Source organism: Pogona vitticeps, chromosome 4 (assembly GCF_051106095.1).
Source record: "Pogona vitticeps strain Pit_001003342236 chromosome 4, PviZW2.1, whole genome shotgun sequence".
Taxonomy (NCBI): domain Eukaryota; kingdom Metazoa; phylum Chordata; class Lepidosauria; order Squamata; family Agamidae; genus Pogona; species Pogona vitticeps.
Genome location: NC_135786.1, coordinates 87,723,210 through 87,743,989, shown reverse-complemented (window position 1 = coordinate 87,743,989; position 20,780 = coordinate 87,723,210). Strand labels below are relative to the sequence as shown.

General features: G+C 42.9%; 1 protein-coding gene across 4 annotated transcripts in view; it reads left to right on the top strand.

Annotated features, from left to right (window-relative positions):
- DDAH1 (dimethylarginine dimethylaminohydrolase 1) overlaps positions 1-17,190 on the top strand; it is a 165,255-nt gene extending 148,065 nt beyond the window's left edge. For 2 of the 4 annotated variants that reach the window (XM_020795037.3, XM_078392200.1), the window contains exons 5-6: positions 10,331-10,474; positions 11,076-12,302. In XM_020795037.3, the coding sequence (XP_020650696.1) occupies positions 10,331-10,474; positions 11,076-11,192 (261 nt within the window). In that variant the 3' untranslated portion in view covers positions 11,193-12,302. Of the gene's footprint in view, positions 1-10,330; positions 10,475-11,075 lie in introns of all 4 variants that reach the window. The other 2 variants (XM_020795036.3, XM_078392199.1) reach the window with 2 other exon arrangements.
- Positions 17,191-20,780: the final 3,590 nt, after the last annotated feature.

Genomic DNA, 20,780 nt, shown 5'->3' with positions numbered 1-20,780 from the left:
ATTGTTTCTGTTCTGTCGACATTCCTTGTACTGAATTCCATACTTTTGTGATCACTGCCTTCTACCCAGAGGTCCATTCTATGACAAGAGGGAAGACTGTAATCCATTACGGCCATCATTTACTGTTAGCTGAGGGAGGTATTGGGAGATAGGGCCACATCTCTTGCTGGCAGATGTTCTTGGGTCTTGCGAAGAAAATTGGTTTGCATCTATAGTTTTGAGCAGAAGGGCTTCCTCCTTACCCACAAAATGGAACTCTACTTATTTGCAGGTCACTGGGCATTACTAAATTGCATTTTCATTTAGCTTATTCCAACAGTTAATCTGCATCCATATGCAACTGGTTGTGCTGTCCATGCAGTGGTGCACACCGTTCTCTCATTCACATGTCTGAGTGAAGTTGCCACTAGTAATTGTCCTGAAATTTAGAAACAGCAGTCTTGAAATTTCCACAGCTTATAGGATTCATACATATTTCAAGAAAGGCACATTTGTCCCTGAATTCTTGCTGTACAAATTGAAATCAAGAATATTACAGACTCATGCATCAAGTTTGCCCTTATTATAATCTGCATTTATTATGCTAGGTGCTCAAAGCCTATTTAATCAGCAGTACATATCTGGAGATTGATTTCCTAAACTTGCGGTTACTGCATTTCACAGAATATTATCTTGATTTCTACGGTGGGGAATTAATTAGCACTGGAATTTCCAAGGTTTTTTTTTAAATCATATATGACCCAAGGGTATGCATTTCACAGGTACAGCATATTCCTGCAAAGGATAGTTAATCTGGTGCTTCAGATGGGTGGTCAATCCAGTCCTGGCCTCATTATGCAAAAAAAACCCCACACACATTACAGGATGAGACCATCCCCACCTCCAGCAGGAGTTAAGTTTGGTTGAGGGAGAAAGATCAAAGTCTCTCATTACTTTCTAGCTTCTGTTGTTTGTATGGGGCTGGCAGTATGGTGGACAATTATTTTCACCTGGGGTCCTTTGCTTCTGTGTTAAATTTCCCAATTGCAAGGACCTGCGTCTTACTTATAAAGCCGAAGTGGGCAAACTTTACAGGCTTGAAGACTGCACTGGCTCCTGCTGAGCCCTCCAGGGGCCACACATGAACTGGTGACGAGGGGATCAGTAGAGGGTGAGGCCAGGATAAACCTGCATTCCCACACACAAACATTCACACATCCACCATCCCCAACTTTTGATGCCATTATCAAGATCTTTCCTGTATTAGGGTCCATTTGAGGGGCAGTTTCATTCATATTCCACCCTCTCTGTGCACCTAGTGATCCCTAGGAAGACAGCTGTTTTCTCACGGCTATCAGCCTTGGGGAAACAGTGATCTAGATACATATCACTGAGGGAGTAAGGATAAAACATTTTCTCCCTTCCTCCACTAACCTTGATTAGGATAGCCAGCCAACTGGATGTTGGCAAACATAGGTTACACCATTATAGGCCTTGTGAGCTGCACAGATGACGCTGAAGGTTGCATATTCCATTCTGCTGTGAATTGCCTATGTGAGTTAGGAAAAAATCCATGCCCAGAAAATGATAAATTAATAAAGAACTGTACATACCTTTAAAAATGCACACACCTTTGCCTAATGGTGACAGAGTACAGTACATGTTTTTCATGCATGAGCTCCCAATTACAATCCCTGGTGTCTCCAGCTAAAAGGATCAGGTAGCAGGGGAACAGAAAGACCTCTGCTTGAGACTCCGGAAAGTGGGCTCCACTTTTGACCAATATTGGACTAAATGGACAAATCATGTGATCTGGTATAAGGCAAGTTTTCATATGTCTATGATATCCCATAAATCCCTAGCTAAAGAAGGACTTGTTTTGGGCTCATCCTGCAAACACACACACACACACCATTGGGCTGCTACTGTGGCCATTACAGTCTTTCAAAAGGATTTAAACATTTCTGTGGGCCACTTTACTTCAGACTATGTGCATTGCTCCAAAATGTCTGTTACTTGTGGGATAGCATGCAACACAAGAGATTCACTTTCCCATTATTACCTTTGCTTTTTGATTAACAGAACTGTCCTGCCTCTGAATATTTAACGTTAACTTTCTAACTCCCTTTTATTTATTCCAAGGTTTAATTTGCTGTTGTGCTTGGGTTCTTATGTCTTGCAGAAAGTATTGCTCAACTTAAACTTACTTTTTCCAAAGGGGCACTGCATAACTGTAAACAAAAGCAAAAGGTGTTTGGTTTCTGTGCCTTCTGTTTAAAGGATTGTTTGCAACTGAATCAAAATACATTCCTGAGAGTTGAGCAACTGTTTTCATAAAAATCACAATAGCAGCTTTTATTAGCTTTTTTTCAAAAACTAAGACATCCTTCTGTTTCAAACCAAATCTAACCCCAGTTTCTTTCTGCACTGTCTCTATTATAATGTCAGCATATCAAACTTAAATGGAACCTAAACAAATCAATAGCTTTTACAAGAAACAGAGGTAGTGTCTTCCAGCATTAATTCTTGCTGCATGTCAGGATGATTAAAAACCTATTTTAAAAATAAAATTTATTCTATAAATTATGTGAAGGAAGAACATTTGCAAATATTCACATAGTTTATTCTTCTGCTAATTGCTCAACCTGTTTTATTGGTATTAAATCTTTATGCAAGTATAAATATACAGGGCCAACTCTAGGTGGCAAGAGGCAAATAGCAATGGATTGTGTTGCTTTCCTGACAGGAAGAGCTGCTGTTGCTGCTTCCTGAACTGCATCCCTTCTTTACTTCGCACTCCATGCCTTACCTGGCTGGCCTCTTCCCCGTTTGTTCACTCACTTTACATTGTGCTGACCAAACACTTGCTCTCTAGGTAAAGACCTCGGGGGAGGAGGGCAGTGTGTCTCTAACCAGAGCTTGCAAGACCAGATATGGACAATGAGAAGAGTGACAGATGGGGGGTGGTAGTCATAGAGTGGGGCCATTTGTGGCCACTACTTCTGCCAGAACCACCGTCCTGGCCCCTTTGATGTCGTTCTTCTAGAATCACTTCTGTTCTGGCAGCAGTAACAACACACATACTGTTCTGAACTTTGGGGGTTCCTGCTTTGATCAAGGCTGATATGCATGCTCATAAACAAATGCAGTGCCATTTCAGTCAGGGCAGCCTAGATCCATTTGGACCTATACAAGCCATAGGGAGCTGGTTCAGTGGGGGAAATAGCCACATTAGAGAAACAGTGTGGATATGGGCAGGGCAGCTACAAAGACAAGAGCAGCCACCACACTTCTCCTGCCGCTTCGGTTGGTGGAAGATCTCGCGTTGCCACTAAGAACATGAATTAAGTACAGTGGTGCCTCGCTTAACGAGTGCCCCGTTTAACGAAAAAATCGCATAACGATGGCTTCGTTGCCATCGCTTTTGCGATCGCACAACGATCTTGCCTATGGGGAAAAATCGCTTTGCGATTTTTCCCCATAGGCACCATTTTCCCCCAGCTGAGCGGCGGGAGCTTTGAAGCCCCGCTGCTCAGCTGGGGGAAAATGTCGGCAGTGGGCTGCGGCCTCGGAAGGACCCCGAAGCCACCGTCCCCTGCCGACAATTCCCTTCCGAGCTCCGGGGACAGGCTGGGGGGTGGACCGGGAAGCTTGAAGCCTCTCCGCGCCGCCTACCCCGGCCGTTCCTGGACTTCTGGAAGTCCGGGAACAGCCTGGGTAAGCAGCGCGGGAAGGCTTCAAGCTTCCCGATTCACCCCCCAGCCTGTCCCCACCGCTTAAAGCCTCCTTGCGCCGCCTACCTAGGTGTCCAAGAACGGGCTGGGTAGGCGGCGCAAGGAGGCTTTAAGCGGCGGGGACAGGCTGGGGGGTGGATCGGGAAGCTTGAAGCCTCCCAGCGCTGCTTACCCAGGTCGTTCCCGGACTTCCAGAAGTCCGGGAACGACCTGGGTAGGCGGCGCGGAGAGGCTTCAAGCTCCCCGATCCACCCCCCAGCCTGTCTCTGCCGCTTAAAGGGTAACCGCAGCGGCTACCCCAGCCATGGCCGGACTCTAGGGAGTCCAGCCATGGCTGAGGTAGCCGCCATGGGTGAGATCCAAGCCGCGGGGGGGAGGGAAAAAACCGGATAATCCGTTCCAGTTGGAACGGATTAACCGGTTTTCAATGCATTTCTATGGGAAATGGTGCTTCCCATAACGATGTTTTCACATAACGTTTTTTTTTTCTGGAACCAATTAACATCGTTATGCGAGGCACCACTGTACAGTATTGGGTTCATCGTTCTGCACCTGTAGCAGCAAGCCAAATACTTCCAGTTCTTTGGGTTAAAATAACTGCCACTGTTCATAGTTCTTTATTTGTGAGGGTTCCATCTTGGCTTCAGATGAACCCACAGATTCTGTCTTTAGGTTGGTGATTAATGACAAACTCTCAACCCTTGCAGGGGCGTGGTGGCACTGCGGATTAAACTTCAGAAGTCTCTGTGCTGCAAGGTCAGAAGACCAGCTGTCGTAAGATTGTATCCACACGATGGAGTGAGCTCCCGTTGCTTGTCCCAGCTCCTACCAAACTAGCAGTTCGAAAGCATGTAAAAATGCAAGTACAGTGGTGCCTCGTATAACGAGCGCCCCGTTTAATGAAGAAATCGCATAGCGATGGCTTTTTTGCCATCGCTTTGGCGATCGCACTACGATCTTGCCTAGGCACCATTTTCCCCCAGCTGAGCGGCGGGAGCTTTGAAGCCCCGCTGCTCAGCTGGGGGGAAATGTGGGCAGTGGGCTGCGGCCTCGGAAGGACCCCGAAGCCACCGTCCCCTGCCGACAATTCCCTTCCGAGCTCTCAAAGGGCCCCCTCCGATATTGGAGAAAGCCCTTTGAGAGCTCGGAAGGCTCTCAGCGGCGGCGGGGGAAGGGTACAGGGGTGTTGAAGGCTTCCAGGCCTTTGCCTGGAAGCCTTTCCGATCCCTCCCACCCTGTCCCCGATGCTTGAAGCCTCCCCGCGCCGCCTCCCCCGGCCGTTCTCGGACTTCTGGAAGTCCGAGAACGGCTGGGGAAAGCGGCACGGGGAGGCTTCAAGCATCGGGGGCAGGGTGGGAGGGATCGGGAAGGCTTGAAGCCTACCTGCGCCGCTTACCCAGGCCGTTCTTGGACTTCCAGACGCCTGGAAGTCTAAGAACGGCTGGGGAAAGCGACACGGGGAGGCTTCAAGCGGCGGCTGCAGGGTGGGGGGGGTGTCCGCACCCAGCCTCCCCCCACGGCATGGATCCTTGGGTATCCGGCAGCGGGTGGGATCCAAGCCCGGGATGCCTGAAAGGCATACCAATCCCACCACCCTCCCCCTGTGGCTTGGCTCCGAGCTGCGACGGCTACCCCAGCCATGGCCGGACTCTAGGGAGTCCAGCCATGGCTGAGGTAGCCGCCGTGGGTCAGTTCCAAGCTGCGGGGGGAGGGAGAAAACCGGATAATCCATTCCAATTGGAACGGATTAACCGGTTTTCAATGCATTCCTATGGGAAATGGTGCTTCACATAACAATGTTTTCACATAATGTGTTTTTTTCGGAACCAATTAACATCGTTATGCGAGGCACCACTGTAAATAAATAGGTACCACCATGGTGGGAAGGTAAAGGCGTTCCATGTCTAGTCACGCTAGCCACGTGACCACAGAAACTGTCTTCGGACAAACGCTGGCTCTACAGCTTGGAAATGGGGATGAGCACTGCGCCTTAGAGTCAGACACGACTGGACTAAATCTCAAGGGGAACCTTTACCTTTACCTTTTACCTCAACATTTATTTCTCGCAAATCCAAAAACAACAACTTCTCTTCTAAGGTAATGAATGTTGTGAGGAAGGGATTGTAGTCTTGAGTCACAAACAGATTATCCATAAGATCAACTGTCTATGTACCCTGCTTCCAGGTTAGAGTCCATTAGTGTCGGATTTCTTTGAATTGACAGCAAGAACATCTCCTTTCTTCCTGGGACTTCAAACCGGGTGTCGGGTTCCTGACTCCTTAATCTCCCATGGCTCTGGGTCTCGCATCTCTGGGTCCCAGTCTGATTCCACCAGATGGCCTTCTGATACTTTTCTCTTTCTTTCTCTCTCTCTCTCTTGGCTCTCTCCTCCCATCCCCACTCTCTTCCCTCCTTCTCTCCCCAATAAGAAGGCCTGGCTTTCGGGCACTATCTCATGCTCCTCTTTTCTGTTTCTTCCCTGGGTACCTTAAATCTTTCCCACTTGTTGCTCCAGGGATTTTCCAACCAGATTCATTCCCCTCCAGGGGCAAGGACCTTTCTCTTTTGTTCCACTTCTGCTTCTCCCTCTTACACTACTCCCCTTTTCCCCTGAATCTTCCCCTTTATACATACCCTTTCCCCCTCCTCCTTCATTCCTGACTTTTCTAACTGTGCAGCTACTTCCTTTACTACTTCTCCGGCCTTCTCCTCTTCTACCTGTTCCTCTCTCTGTCCAGCAGAGGTCGTCACTTTTCTTTTTACCTTGCTCTTTCCAGTCAGAGTTCTGCTGGTTTCGCTCCTTTCTCTATGGGGATGGACGGCACTCAGGCAGGGACACCATCGGACCTGCCAGCCAGCCCACAATGTTTAAATTTGCTTTCACTTCGGTGCCTATGACTCATGCAGCTCTTCTTGTGTATGTCTTTTCCTGGTACACTGTTATTTCTTAAATATCTCTACAGTGCCGCATTTTGTACACTATGTACACATGGTATATTTGGGATTTTTTAAAATCAAGTTAAAGGCTATCAAGTCATTTGTGTCTGTATGTTTTCAAGCAAACAATAAAAAGAGCCAGGGGATCAGCAGAATCAGTCAAGAACTCTAATAACGAATACAAATAGTAGCAGAAAAATATATAGCATTCCCAGAATTTCTTAAAAGAGACCCCTAACAGTTTAATCACCTTCTTGCAGCAGTGGACCAAGTAGAGTATTTGCTCCCAAAACCACAGTCTCACTAAGGAATAAGCTATTAGCTGCCACTTGGTCAAAGGTTAAGATACAGTATTAGGTTTTGCGTCTGTCATAAGCCCTATTTTATAAAACCTCTAACCAATATTTCAGTCATTCCACTTGCCTGTTTCCCTTAGCTGTTTTGCCTGCTGCAAATTGGGCAGACGCTTGGAGCAACATCTGCTCCTCCGTGTAGGACATATTGGTGCTGGTCTTCAGTTTGTGCTTGGGAGTATGCACAAAGGTCCTGCTGTGAAAGCTTCTAACAGAGTACAAGTACTGAGGGTAGTAGCTTTCCTTCCAGCTTACAAGTAGTATGAATCCTTTTGGATTGATACTCATGGCGCAGTGGTTAAACTGCTGTACTGCAGCCAAAACTGTGCTCGCGACCCAGGGTTCAATCCCAGGTAGCCGGCTCAAGGTTGACTCAGCCTTCTATCCTTCCAAGGATGGTAAAATGAGTACCCGATGTGTGTGTGTGCGCGTGCAATATGTTGCCTGCATAATTCACTTGTAAACCGCCCAGAGAGTGCTTGAAGCACTATGGGGCGGTATATAAGCAGCACGCTTTGCTTTTGGTGAGTAAAATGAGGTGGTTTGGTGACATTAGCACTTCCTTCCTTCACAGCAATCTGAGTTTTCTATTTAGAGGAAAGAATCCAAGTTATAAAGATACCTATTCTGGCTGTTGCTTTTAAAATAAGATACTATGATGAAAATTAGGGGGTTAATTTGAAGGGAGACCAGAAAGGTTATGTAAACTAAAATAAGGTGAAGAATGGAAAAGTAGGGGGGCATTTTAAAGGTGGAAGAGAAGTTGAGTGATGTAAAAGTGAAGAATATTACTAAAAAGATAAATGGAGAAAAATTACATTGTTCTGTTCTACTGAAACGGTTTATAACTGAAAACACAATAATGGTTTTGAGCAGACAGAATGATTTCTCTTAATGCAGAAACTCATGCAATTAATCTGATAACCAGTAGCTGCAGAAAAGATGGAATTTGGTTGTGTTTCACACAATGCATAATTAAATTACGGAATTCATTTCCCTAAGATGTGGCAGACCTCTGGTTTAGAGGATTTCGAAAATGACTGTATGGGTAGTATCCATGACAGGTTCATGCAGCAAAACACTCCTTTGTCCATCCACAGCATGTTTCTATCCACTCCATTTGACTTCTCTTTCCCTTCAGTTCTAATTGCTATGCAGTGTTCTGTACCAACTGAGGATGTGTTACTGGATAGTTTGGGAGTCTTGCCCCCTCATTTTTTCCCAGCACTGTAATAAAGTGATGTGCTCTATTGAGAAGCACATAGTGGAGAAGACATGGCTGCTGAGGAAAACCAGTGCTGACACAGAAATAAGAGAGAGTGTCTTTAGTTATGGATTTCTGAACTGGCCAAGGTAAACACATAACAAAGGGAGATGGCAGTAGCCTTACCCCCTCCATTGTTATTTCTGCTACTCTCCTCATAAAATGCACAATCTTCTGTCTTACCACGGTTCTGAATAATGTGGAGAAGCTCCACAAACAGAGGGGCTATCTTGTTTTGAAAGCTGCAGTTCCTTCACATGTGGAGATAAGAGTTGCCAGATACATGGGTACCAAAAGGAGGACAGAGAAAGACAAAGAGGGCAGAGGAGGATGTATTGAATGTTTTATTTGAATCATTCCGAATTAAACCCACAATCAATACAATTTCATTACAGTAGCTGCCAATAAATGTCTCTTAGTGAACCAACCAAGAAACAGGCATGTTAAAAAATAAAAATAAATTCAATGGAAGCTTTTTTTCAAAATACCAAAAAACATTATTTAAACAGCCAATTGTACAATTATTACCTTACAATCTTTATTAATTATACGACATATCTCAGTGCCTGCTGTTGTTGCTCCTGCACTTGCGCCAAGGCGAACTCTGCATGACGGTTCCCCTTTCTTTCCTGCCTCCTTTTGCTGCAGTGGTAGTGGTGGCTGCCGCCTCTTCTCCCTCTTTCTCTGGCAGGCACCTGGCGCAGAGCCCCGCTCTGGCTCTGGCTCCCCTTCCTTGCAGCTTCACTTCTTCTCCACCAGCTTTCCTCAGTCTTTTCTAAATGCCCCCTCCATCTCTCCTTTCTCGACTGCTGCTGCTTGCTCGAATACCTCCAGGCAAACCCACTTTTCCCCCTAAAAAAAAAAGATCCTGCCATTCTCTCCTTTTGTTTTGCCCATTTCCTCTCACTCGGTGTGTGTGTGTTTGTGTGTGTGTGTGTTCGCGAGGGCTTTCACGGCCGAGATCTAATGGTTGTTGTGGGTTTTTCAGGCTCTTTAACTGTATTCTGAAGTTTGTTCTTCCTAACGTTTCGCCAGTCTGGCGAAACGTTAGGAAGAACAACCTTCAGAATACTGTACGGCCAAAGAGCCCGAAAAACCCACAACAACCATCTATATATATATGGCTTAGATTGTGACTCCATCAGAGACTGCTTTCCACCTTCCACCTCTCCCCCTCCCATCCAAAATTATAACATATAATATTACAAAAGCCGGACATTTTAAAGCTTTTTTTTAGCTTTGCCTGCTGGACGAAGGACATTAGGCTAAAAAGGAGGACATGTCCTCCTTTTGCTGGACGTCTGGCAACCCTACGTGGAGAGCTGCGGGAGTGGTGATAGAATATTCTCCCTCTCCTTCTGTACTTGCTATACTCAGTTTGGAAATGCTTGGGTCTACTAGAGCACTTTACCAAAAACAGGTGCCAGAAAATAGATTGTCCCTAATAAATACAGACAACTGGAACATTTTTGTTTCACATGGGTGGAGATGGAAACCAATGATGACTGTGGGTATTTCACCATCATCATTGTGTGTTTTGTGGTTATTTGAAATTGGATAGTTTGGCTGTTTAGAACTGGTTGAATATTGCCCTATTTAACGTAAAAATCTGTCACTTGTTATGGTTTGTTGTCATATAATGAATTATATGTGCATTAATTTCACAGACAAAGGTCTCAAAAAAGTGCAAATTTAAAGCAACCAACTGTACTGTTTAAAATTCGGCAGTGAATTTGTGCTCCACAACTTCCAGACATTTAACATGCTTGATACTCAGAAATGCTGAGCATCTTGAGATTTGATTTACCTGCTAACACCTGCTTTTTCCCTTCTACCATCTTGTGAAAGCCTGAAATACGCAGTCTTCAATAGCACAGATTATATTTTGTTTGGTACTGGTGTATTTTGCATATTAAAAACATGGTGCAGGATGAGCAGTTTCCTGGTTTGAATTACAACCTTTTCTCGAAGAACAGTACTTCCTGTGTATTTATTTCTACAAAGTAGTCCCTACCCCTTTCAAAACTGTGCTGTAATAGATCTGCCTTAATTTTTTGTAACAGACGATGCAGCAGATGAGTGACCACCGCTATGACAAGCTTACAGTTCCTGACGACACTGCAGCAAACTGTGTATATTTAAATATTCCTGGCAAGGGACATATTTTGCTACACCGAGCCCCTGAAGAATATCCAGAAAGTGCGAAGGTAAAAACAAAAATGATACGATTTATTTCTATAAGGTGCTGATCAATGCTGATAATCATTCTGATGGGAGCGTTGGGCATCTGTCCTTTCACTGGCCCCACAGTAATGGGGGGCTGAGCAACCACACAAAGCATCCTGTGCTTTGTATTTGCCTGCTGTTGCTGCCTTAAACAAGTTGCTTCGTCCCTCTGCATGACAAGGCTAGCCCTGAGTAAGACTCGTATAAATATATAGCCACCTCCCTGCTACAGGTCTAGTGTTCATTTTTCATTTTGTCAGATGAAGACTTTCCTTAAAATCATAGCACTATTTATCACAGATGGTAAGATTATTCGTCATAGCTCATGGACTGAAAGGCAGAGCAGTAACACATTTGTCTGTCTTCTGCCCCCAGGAGGTGTTGCATGCCTGGTAAACATATAATATTCAACCCTATTAACATGGAAGAGGTGTATAAGTATGCTTTTTACTCAAAGTGTACATTTTAGGTTTAACTGTTGTGCTATTAGTACAGTCTCTTAATGGATGTTAGAAACTGGCACTGCGAGAGTGAAAACATTAATAAACGTAACACTTCTCTATTTTCTTTTCTTTTAAATAGGTGTTTGAAAAGCTGAAGGACCACATGTTGATCCCTATAGCTAATACAGAGCTGGAAAAAGTGGATGGGGCACTCACTTGTTGTTCTGTTCTCATTAACAAAACTTCACAGTTATGAGTTTACAGACTCTGTCCCTTGTAAATGGCAATAACCTACGTGCAAGGCGAATGAATCTGTATCCACTTTTATCGGTTTTCTTGACAATCTACTGAACCACTGTGCTACTAACCTTTGTTTACAATGGTGCCCCTTCAGATGGTAATTAAGATGTGTGTATATGCTTTTTTCTTATGATGTTAAAGGACTTTGCAGCATGTTTGTCTGAGCTTACAGAGGACCATTACAATGATTTGTGGTTATACCATTGGTGTGGAACCAGTATGGAACCAACAGTAGTTCTAACGTTATTTCTGACTAACTGAAATTTTTAAGACCCCGTGTCTAAACCTCATTTTACAACTCTGTCCCTCCACATGGGCTGAACTACAATTCCAATCAGCCAGCCAGAATCATGGGATATGTAGGGCAACAACTACAACAGTATCTGGAGGGCCGCAATTGCCCATACCTGCTTTATAGTGAACAGATTTATATCCATTTTTGTATATTTGACTTCCAAGAGATGCTTTATTTATTATTTATGTTTACATTTATATCCCAGTGTTGTTTCAAGGAACCCAAGGCAGCACCCGTTGCTCTCTTCCTCCTCCAATCCATCCTCACAACAAACCTGTGAGGTGAGTCAGACTCAGAGAGTATGACTGGACAAAGTTAATTTCATGGCTGAATGGGAGTTAGAGTCCTAATTCAACCATTTAACCACTACATTCTGACTATCAAAGTTATGTTGCATTGGCCAGAAACTGAACTGAACCCTCTTGTAGAGCACATGAGAATTCTGCCAATGAAACAGGGTTTCCAAAGAATGAAACAACCATACGCCTTTGTACGGGCATATGGTTCATTAGCAGAAACCCTATAACTTTTTAGAGAGCCTCTTCTAAAAGCAGTTCTGCTAACATGTTTTGTGGCCACCACATGGTGATGACTTGCATCCTAACACCCTAGGTGTCAAGAGCTGATGGTAGATAGTTAGGGACTATTTGGATAACTTTTGTTATTTCTGCTGTTGACTCTGTTGCAGGAATCTTGTCCTGTGATAGAGCTTCTCACTCAGTTTTCCATTGATCTGCCATTGGTATGTATGAACTAAAAGAATCAACAAAATATTTTATATTTATTTTTTAAAACCCTAGTCATTTGAATTTTCACTCAGTAAGTTAGGCATCTGACTGGGGAGCCAGAGGCTAGGAGTTCAGTGCTCCACTGGGCATCCTAGAAAGGCCAACCTATGTGGCTTTGGGTGAGCTGCACAGTCCCAGGATGCCCCTAGAAAAAGGAAATGATAATCCACTTTTGAGTACTTTCTCTCTAGAAACCCCTGGAAAGTGTGGCCATGAGTCAGAATTTAAGGTATTTATTAAAGAAGAGGAATGGCAGAAGGAAGGGGCTTTTTAACACTGTCTCTCTGACTGAAGCAGCATTTTTTTTCACTGATGAGATGATTTACTATATAATTTTTTCTAACATGAGTAGAAAAGCAGCTTCAGGAGGATTTTGCATGGGAAAAACCTTAGCAAATCCTTCCCTGCTGTTCCTCCATTCAAACTTCAAACTTTCCACAACAGTTTTTGGTTTACAAAAGAGGATGGGTTGTTACATGTGCCAGACTTGGGATATGAGAGAAGGGGCTCAGAGTAAAACTCATGCCTTTAGCAGCAGATACATAAGTATTAAAATGTTTTCATTGGCTCAGAGAAGACAGTTACATTTTTCTGACTGTTCCCCTTAACTTGGGAATTGCTCATAACAATGTTTGCATTATCTGGGTTAGATTAGTCTTTTGTCTACTTTTAAAATGCATCTGTTGGGGTTGAAATCAACATTTTTTCACACATGAGGCGTAGATCAGCCCTTGATTCCACTATTTTACAGGAACATGAAATCAACATAGGGCAGAAGAGTTCTCATTGTACTTCAATGGGAAATAACATTGTTCTCATTTAAAATGCCTGTAGTCCGCCTTTCCCCCCTATATTAGTAACACTTCTGAAGCCATTAAAATGGCATGATAGAAGTTTAAAGGCCATCCTAACAGCTTCATATGTGAAAATGGTAACAGAATGAACACAAATAGCTGCCCTTAGCCCTGAGTAATTCACAACAATTCAGGAGCCAGCCCCAGTTTTAATAAGGTCTGCTTTTTGAGTTTCCTTATTCTTTTCTCTATTTGGCTTCATCTTTCACCCCATTTTCTTCTCTCCCCCCCCTTTCCTTCTTTGCTTTTCATGGTTCTCACCCTCTTCCAGAGAGCCACTGGAAGGTGCAGTGGGAGAGAATCAAGGAGAGATTGATTTCTTCATTCATTGGAAACTGAAGGGGAAAACATTACCACAGTAGAGCATTCAAAGGGGATTTTATTCTGGCATTCCTGAATTGCTGCAAGGCTTAAAGCACTTGCAAGTGCGTCCTAGAAACCCTTTACCCTTTTATATTGAGCAGAAATTCAGGCAGCACATAAATAAGCCTTTCACATCAGTCATATTCTAGAAATTCACATGTCTGTGTAAATCTCCAACTTACTGTGCTGATTGCCATGTGGCTGGCCTTAACAAATGATGTTAAAAATTTATTCTTCAGACCTCACCTTCACCTGTTATACTTTGCCTTTATGAATTGCTTGCTTGTTTGTTTGTATTGAAATGTAATTTGATAAATAGAGTTCTTCTCTTCCGAGATCTGTGCTGAATTTCCTGGAAATAGTTGATAATAATAAAGGCATCTAGTTAATATATTTATGTAATATATGTAGTATATTCCTCCGAATAAGGGAGCAAAATGTCTTCCAACAGGCTACCATGACTATTCTATCTGAGCATTCAGGTTGTTGTGCCTGGATCATTGGTGATTTTTGGAAACTTTTAATGCATGAATAATTACTGTAGAATTCATTTGAAAGAAATATTTGTTCTGGTGAATTCTTAACACACTTAAGGCCTTAGTCATATATATTTCACCACACGCACGGAAAGAATATAGATTACTCTCATGAAAGATGTTGCATCATTTCAAAGAATGGGGAAATTGCCCAAGTAGTGGTAGGTATTCTTCAAGGGCTGACATATGGTCTGAGTATTTGATCAGATTCCTGGGTAAGTCCACCATTTTATGTTACTTCTGGAAAGCAGCTGAGGTGCAATATTGGGCAATCTAACTTGCCCAGTAAGTAGGAAATGAAAATACGGCTGAATGTACTCTGTGTAGTCATGTAGGGAATCCAAAAAAATGTATGCTGGGAAATGTCATCTCTATCACCCAGTTGCCTTTTAACAGAAGCCCTCTGATCGATGCATCTTCTATCCCCTCTCTTCTTTAATGAGAAATTATTCCCCAAAGATGAGAGACATCTTACTCTCCTGTCAAGTGTTGATTATATTCCATGAAACTTGGAGACCTGAGAGCAAGTTTACATGAAACCTAGACAGTGAAATAAAGAAACAATTCATGGAAGATGCATTGGCAATCCTTCTTAAGGAAGTGGGATTTCTTAAGAAAGTGAGGGCTTTATTTCACCATGTGAAAATGTTTATTAGAGCAAATAACAATGGTGGGTTGCTCTTGCAAAATAACAGTAATTACAGTTGTATAAACTTAATATTCAGCTATTCATCAGTATGTCATCATCACTTTCCAAATACAAACACCGCCACTCAGAATACATGAAATCTGCTTTGCTGTTGCTTCTTTAAGCCTTGTCACAAGGAAAGAATGCTAGACCAGCTGCCGTTGTTCTCTTGCTTGTGGTGCTGAAGTCTGAAATTTTCTGTCAAATTGTCTCTGTGTCTGATGCTTCCAGTTGTTTCTGCTGTTCAGCTGTAAAACTGTGCTTTTGGTTCATTTCCAAGGTACCATGCAGGTATATGACTAATGAACATCTTCTAGACTAGTGTCCATTGCCTACTGTTGCATTATTTTTATGCTACTCTCCTGTGGCTCATTGTGTCAAAATTAGACATTTTGACATGTTTTATATTCAAGAGAAGTGTGTTTTCAGGGATGAATAGTGGCCTAAATTAATTTTGTGATAGGTTGCCTCTGCTGAACTTTCGATTTCTCTTTAAGGGATTTTTTATTGTGCAAAGTCTATGCATGTCTATTCAGAAGTAAATTCTGGTGGGTCCAAATCCCAGGAAAGTATGTTTAGAGTTCTACCCTTAATCAGGTCACTTGGTTAATTTGCTTTATTTATATTTGTTAATGAGTTTCTAAGTCATTCCTCAAAGTCAGTTTCCAGACCAGTTTCCAAATAAAATGATCATAATGTCTATTAGCCAACTTCTGTGATTTTTGTCATGATGGTTGACATCTTCTCCTGAATCAAGAACCTTCTTTCTACAATGAGACTTTTCTGAATTTGAAGGGTGCATGTATGTGGAGAAGAAAGTAATCCTTGGAACATCCTTTATGTATATTCTTTATATTTCTCCAGCAGATACATTTCCCTTGCGTTATTAGCTGTAGCTTGATACCACCCCCTATCATACAAGAAGAGCATATATGCAATGGATAGGTTCTATGCTCATGGGTTCTATGCCAAATTGGCATAGACAAGCTCTACTGGAGGTTCAGAATGGATTTATATATCAGATGCAGAGCGACTCTCAAAGGTGGAAGTCTTTTCTTTAATATTTTAGCTAGAGATCTGTGATATTATATATCTAAATAATGGCATATCTCCGGCTGCATATTTGAATAGTGCATTAAGTGCAATAACTACTTAAGAGTAGTTTAGTCTGGCTTTTTCTCCTGACGTGGCATATGCAGATAGTTACAGGACAGCATTTTAAATATATCTGTCGCTCTCGGACTTTTGCCTGATGTAGCCATACTCCATGAAAGCAACCATCATGTGAGTCCATGGTTAGCATAAACAGGCTGTCAGTCTCTTGGAATCTGATATGGCTTCTCTCACACTACCTTGCTCCATGTTAAATGTTCTGAACTGCTGTGAATTAAAAGATGGCAAGCTTCACAGTGATGTACTCTATAACCTATATTGTCCGTAGATTCCCTTCTTTCTTTATCCATGACGTTTCTAGAACTTAATACTTTTTGTCCTGAACTTGGTGGTTACAAATCTGGAGGCCTAAACAGGCTGTCCTATTCCAGCCCTAGCTGTTTGGGTTGTTTTGCTTCTTTCTGGGTCTGAATAAAATGATGCAATGTGTGTGTTTCTTTGTTGGACAAAAAGTGTTCAGTGTCAGCTAAGGCTCCCTTCCTGGTGCCAATAAGAAGGTTTTTTTAAAAAATACATGTTGTACCTTATATTGCTACACTTGGCATTTTTCCACTCCAACCCACACCACAAAGTACACACTCAGTTAAACATTTTGCAAATGCCATGTTTCAGAAGGATAGCGTGGATTTTTAAGGACATGTGTAACTCAGCAATCCCTGTGAGATAGGATCATAGCTCATGTGGAACACCCTGTTCAGCTTGGTAGGGAACTGTCATAATTGGCCCCTGTTTCTTCTCTTATTGACAGCAAACTCTGGGACAATTTAGATATTTAAGTACTATTTAAACACAAAACTAGGCTGAAATAATCAGATGGCAATCAAATGGTTCTCAGGAACTGATACATATCCATAAAGACAGTGTGATTTTTAAAAGTGAGGGTTTTTTTTTAATTGCTAGTGGCTTTGAACAAAATATTAGGGACCTCATTTGAACTCCTAAAAAAAGCCTGGTAGTGGATGTCTGATGATGTAATTTGTATGAAGTTGCATGTGAGTCATGTGTTTTGTGTTGCTCAGCAGGACACAACTAAAACTACTAAATCATCTCAGTATTATAATTTGTTACCTTTGAGAAAACCCTTGTTATATTTCAAGTATATTGTTGCCCACTTTTTGTGCCAAGATATGAATGCATTCCATTGTCTGTTAACACTGGGGAAAAAGTGGCTCTGGTTTTTCTGTTTTGTTTTGTCTTTTGCGAATTCAGTACTATGTACACCCATAAAGTGGAATAAAGTGTCACTGTACCTCTGAACTGTGTTTTTATATTCTTGTATTTTGCTAAAGCTTTGGTTAGTTGACTATGTACCTTACTGAGGAAAGTGGGATATAACAGTAACACATTTCTTTTAGCAAAGCATTTTGAGAATTAGAACTCCATGAAGCTAAGCAACAGAGCAACTCCAGGTGGAGAACCGAGCCACTGAGTGACTACATACTCACTCGATTATGGAATAGAGGAAGGAAACAGGAGTTTCTATTTTAGTTCTCCAAGATCATCCTCATAGCTTCCCAAGCTGCTCCAAGAAGCTACTGGAAAATTTTGTTTATGGGCCTAACATAGAAAGTGGGAGCACTTACACAGCAATTTATCCCCCATTTTGGATTGCTGCTGGGCATGGTCAAGTTCAATCTGTTTTTCAGTGACTACAATCACAAACCAGCTCAGCCCTCTTCCATGGCCATCCGGACCTTTTTGGGTACAGAGGCTTTTTGGAGAGGTTGCGATCACATTGTTTCCTGTGTAATCTCCTATTTCACTCCCAAGTGAAATATTATCTCAATAATATTATCTCAATTCAGCACAATGTCACTTGGAGGGGAGAGGAGAATAGTTGGCAGCAGAGGATGAAATGAAGGGCGATGAAGAGGCAGAAGTAAAGGGAGAGAGAAAGGCACACCACCTCTCGATTAAAAGGAGTCCTTAGGAGCAAAGCAAGCACTGATCCAAATCCATACCACCACTATGGTACCTGTGCTTGGCAGCAGCTTCAGAGCATTCTTTCTTTCTCAAGTTCCCTTTCTCAGAGAAATAGATCAGGAAGAGAAGGGAAGGGAGGAAAGAGAAACACATGCAGATGCAAGACTGTGTGCTGTTCCTGCTTCTTCTTCCTCCTTCACATCTCCTACACTCTGTCTCCCCACCTCCCTCCACCATCAACATAATACTCTCGGAGTGAGATAAAAGAGTGGTCAGCTCCTTTAGTATAGTTTCTCCCATCAATTTCCAAATGGGGAGGGAAAATAGTGAGAATTGATGAAACTCTCCCCTCCACTACACACACATTGCCACGGCCCCTTCCTCCCTCACCTGTCTAAAGGAAAGTCTTGTTCCAATTCCCATCACTATGTTCTTATTGTTTTCCTTCTCACCCCAATGTGGTACCCACCCAAATCAAAACAGTGCAACTACTCTCCCCACCATGTGCATTTTGAACCCAGTGCCCTTTTTTGGACCTCCACCCCCATCTCTGTATTAACACCCAAAGCAGTTCCTGCAGGCAGGAGGGAGATTCAACAAACCAAGCTACTCTGGACCCCAAACCCGATCCACAGTCTTCCCATAGGAAAATTCTGGGATTCCATTCCATATGCACTTGGGCAGCTGAGAGCTGACCACAGGGGATAAAAGAAAGAGCTTGGAAGAGGGTACCACGCAAGGAGTGATCCCCATGAAAACTGCAGCTATCTCAGGTGTGGTGTGATTTACTCTCTCAAGATAAGCATACTTTTGTGTGTGAATGGAAACATCTAAAACGCTATGGGAGACAGAACGCACCCAGAGAAATGACCCATTTTCAATCTGATCCAGCCTGAGACAGCTTCCCTGTCTAGTTACACCCTCTGTCTGCAGTACTCCTACAATCGTGAAAAATTCTGCCTAGCTGGGGTGTGGGGGAAGGGGGAAGTGATCTCTAGCAGATCTGAAGAGGCACTTTCACCTGCATCCAATCCCTGGCCAAGAGGCCTCTAAAGAATTCAGAATTGTTTTGCCTGTGTGGATCAAACCCATACGGCATTGATGCTTACCACATAGCATCTGATTTTTTTTGGGGGGGGGGTCTGCTGTATTGTGGATGAGGAATGAGATCATCTTGTTAAATGCTTAATAGCTTTTTTGTAATGTATGTCACTGGGTTGAGCCCAGTGCCCCCTTTTTGGACCTCCACTGCCTATACAGTAGTTGATGGGATGGGGTGATACAATGGAACTGAGGCTAAAAAGGTTGCCTGGGGAATTCATGGCAGGAAAAACATTCATTCTAGAAATGTTCTCGTCCACTGCTCAGGAACAGTATGTTAAATGTGTACTTAATGCATTCAATGTATCTTTCTTGTTTTTTGAAATAGGAGGTTTGAGGAGAAGCAACCAGGAGTGCAGCACAGGATGTAGGGGAAGATAGTTTTCCCCTTCCACTAGAGCAGTGGCTCCCAACCTTGAGTCCCCGGGTGTTCCTGGACTAAAACTCTCAGAAGCCTTCGCCTCTAGCTGTGCTTGCTGGGGTTTCTGGGAGTCGTAGTCCAAGGACACCTGGGTTACCCAATGTTGGGAATCACTGCACTAAAGTTTCTGAGCCACTATTGTAGATTAGCACAGTTCAATCCTAGGGATAGTTGCTCACAAGGAAGTCCCATTTTATTCAGTGGGATTTATTTCTAGCTGAGTGCATATAAGTGTGAAGCCCGAGGCAGTGCTTTAACTACTTATAGAAGAAGCTCATTAAATTTGTCAGGAATCTTCCTTGGTAAGGACTGTAATGATGCCACAGCCACATGAAGAGGACCTGCGTCAATGAGGAATTCTCCACTGTCAAAAATACCCAGTGGCATATTTGAATGTCCTAGGTTCTTCTTTCAATCAATGCTGGTAGCTTTATGAAACTCTCAAAACAAAAGAGAAATAGATTGCGACTACCTCAATATGCTGACAAAATTTGTAAGATCATAACGTCTCCCTTGATACTCCAAGCCTCTCTCAGCTGATCTACCACCATACAGATGTACACAGGGACTCCTGTACATGGATCTGCCCTGTTGCTACTGAAACAGACGCCCAGTGTTGACTTTTCACACAGTTGTCTAAACATTCGGGGTTCTTGGGCACCCTCATTACTCTCCACTTTGTGGTGAATTTAATTCAGCCTTTTGTTATTGCTCTAACCCTTTGACAACCCTGCCACCACTGGTCCCTACACAGAAAATTTTTCAAATAGTTATATTTCCTATTTCCCCTTTTTTGCTAAGCCACAGTCAAGCAGCTAGGGTGGATGTCTATTATTTAGTTACTACCACTAGGCAATAAAGAGATATCTACTGTAGAAGGTATTAAATAATAATGGAATAACAACAGAACACTGGTTATAGATATATCATGCAGACTTTCTGTCTATCTAAGCTAAATTGTGTTTTTACTTATCTAGTCCTAATCTAGCTTTATCCTAAATTCATTTTATAATTACTAACTTCAAAATCCTGTCTCTCTCTCTAGGTAAAGATCACAGTGCTAACCGTCATCTATCTCACACCCTAAACACTCACTCTTATAGACTCTCTCCCCTCTCCTACTTGGACTCTGGAGATCCGCCAATCACACAATAGAATCCCAGGGAGGCACATTTAACCCTCTTCCCAAGTGTCTGGTCACTTACTCAGCTCACATCAATCAACCCTTTCATTCCATCGTCCAAGCAGCTAATTCACCTACACAATAACTATCCACAAACAAAACTTAACAGAAGAGGATAGAAATGGTCACATCTCCGACTTTTCCTGTGTCCCAAGGAAAACTGTTCTTTTCAGGTACACGTGCGCCTACATCATCAACAATTACTGGAGCATCACCTCC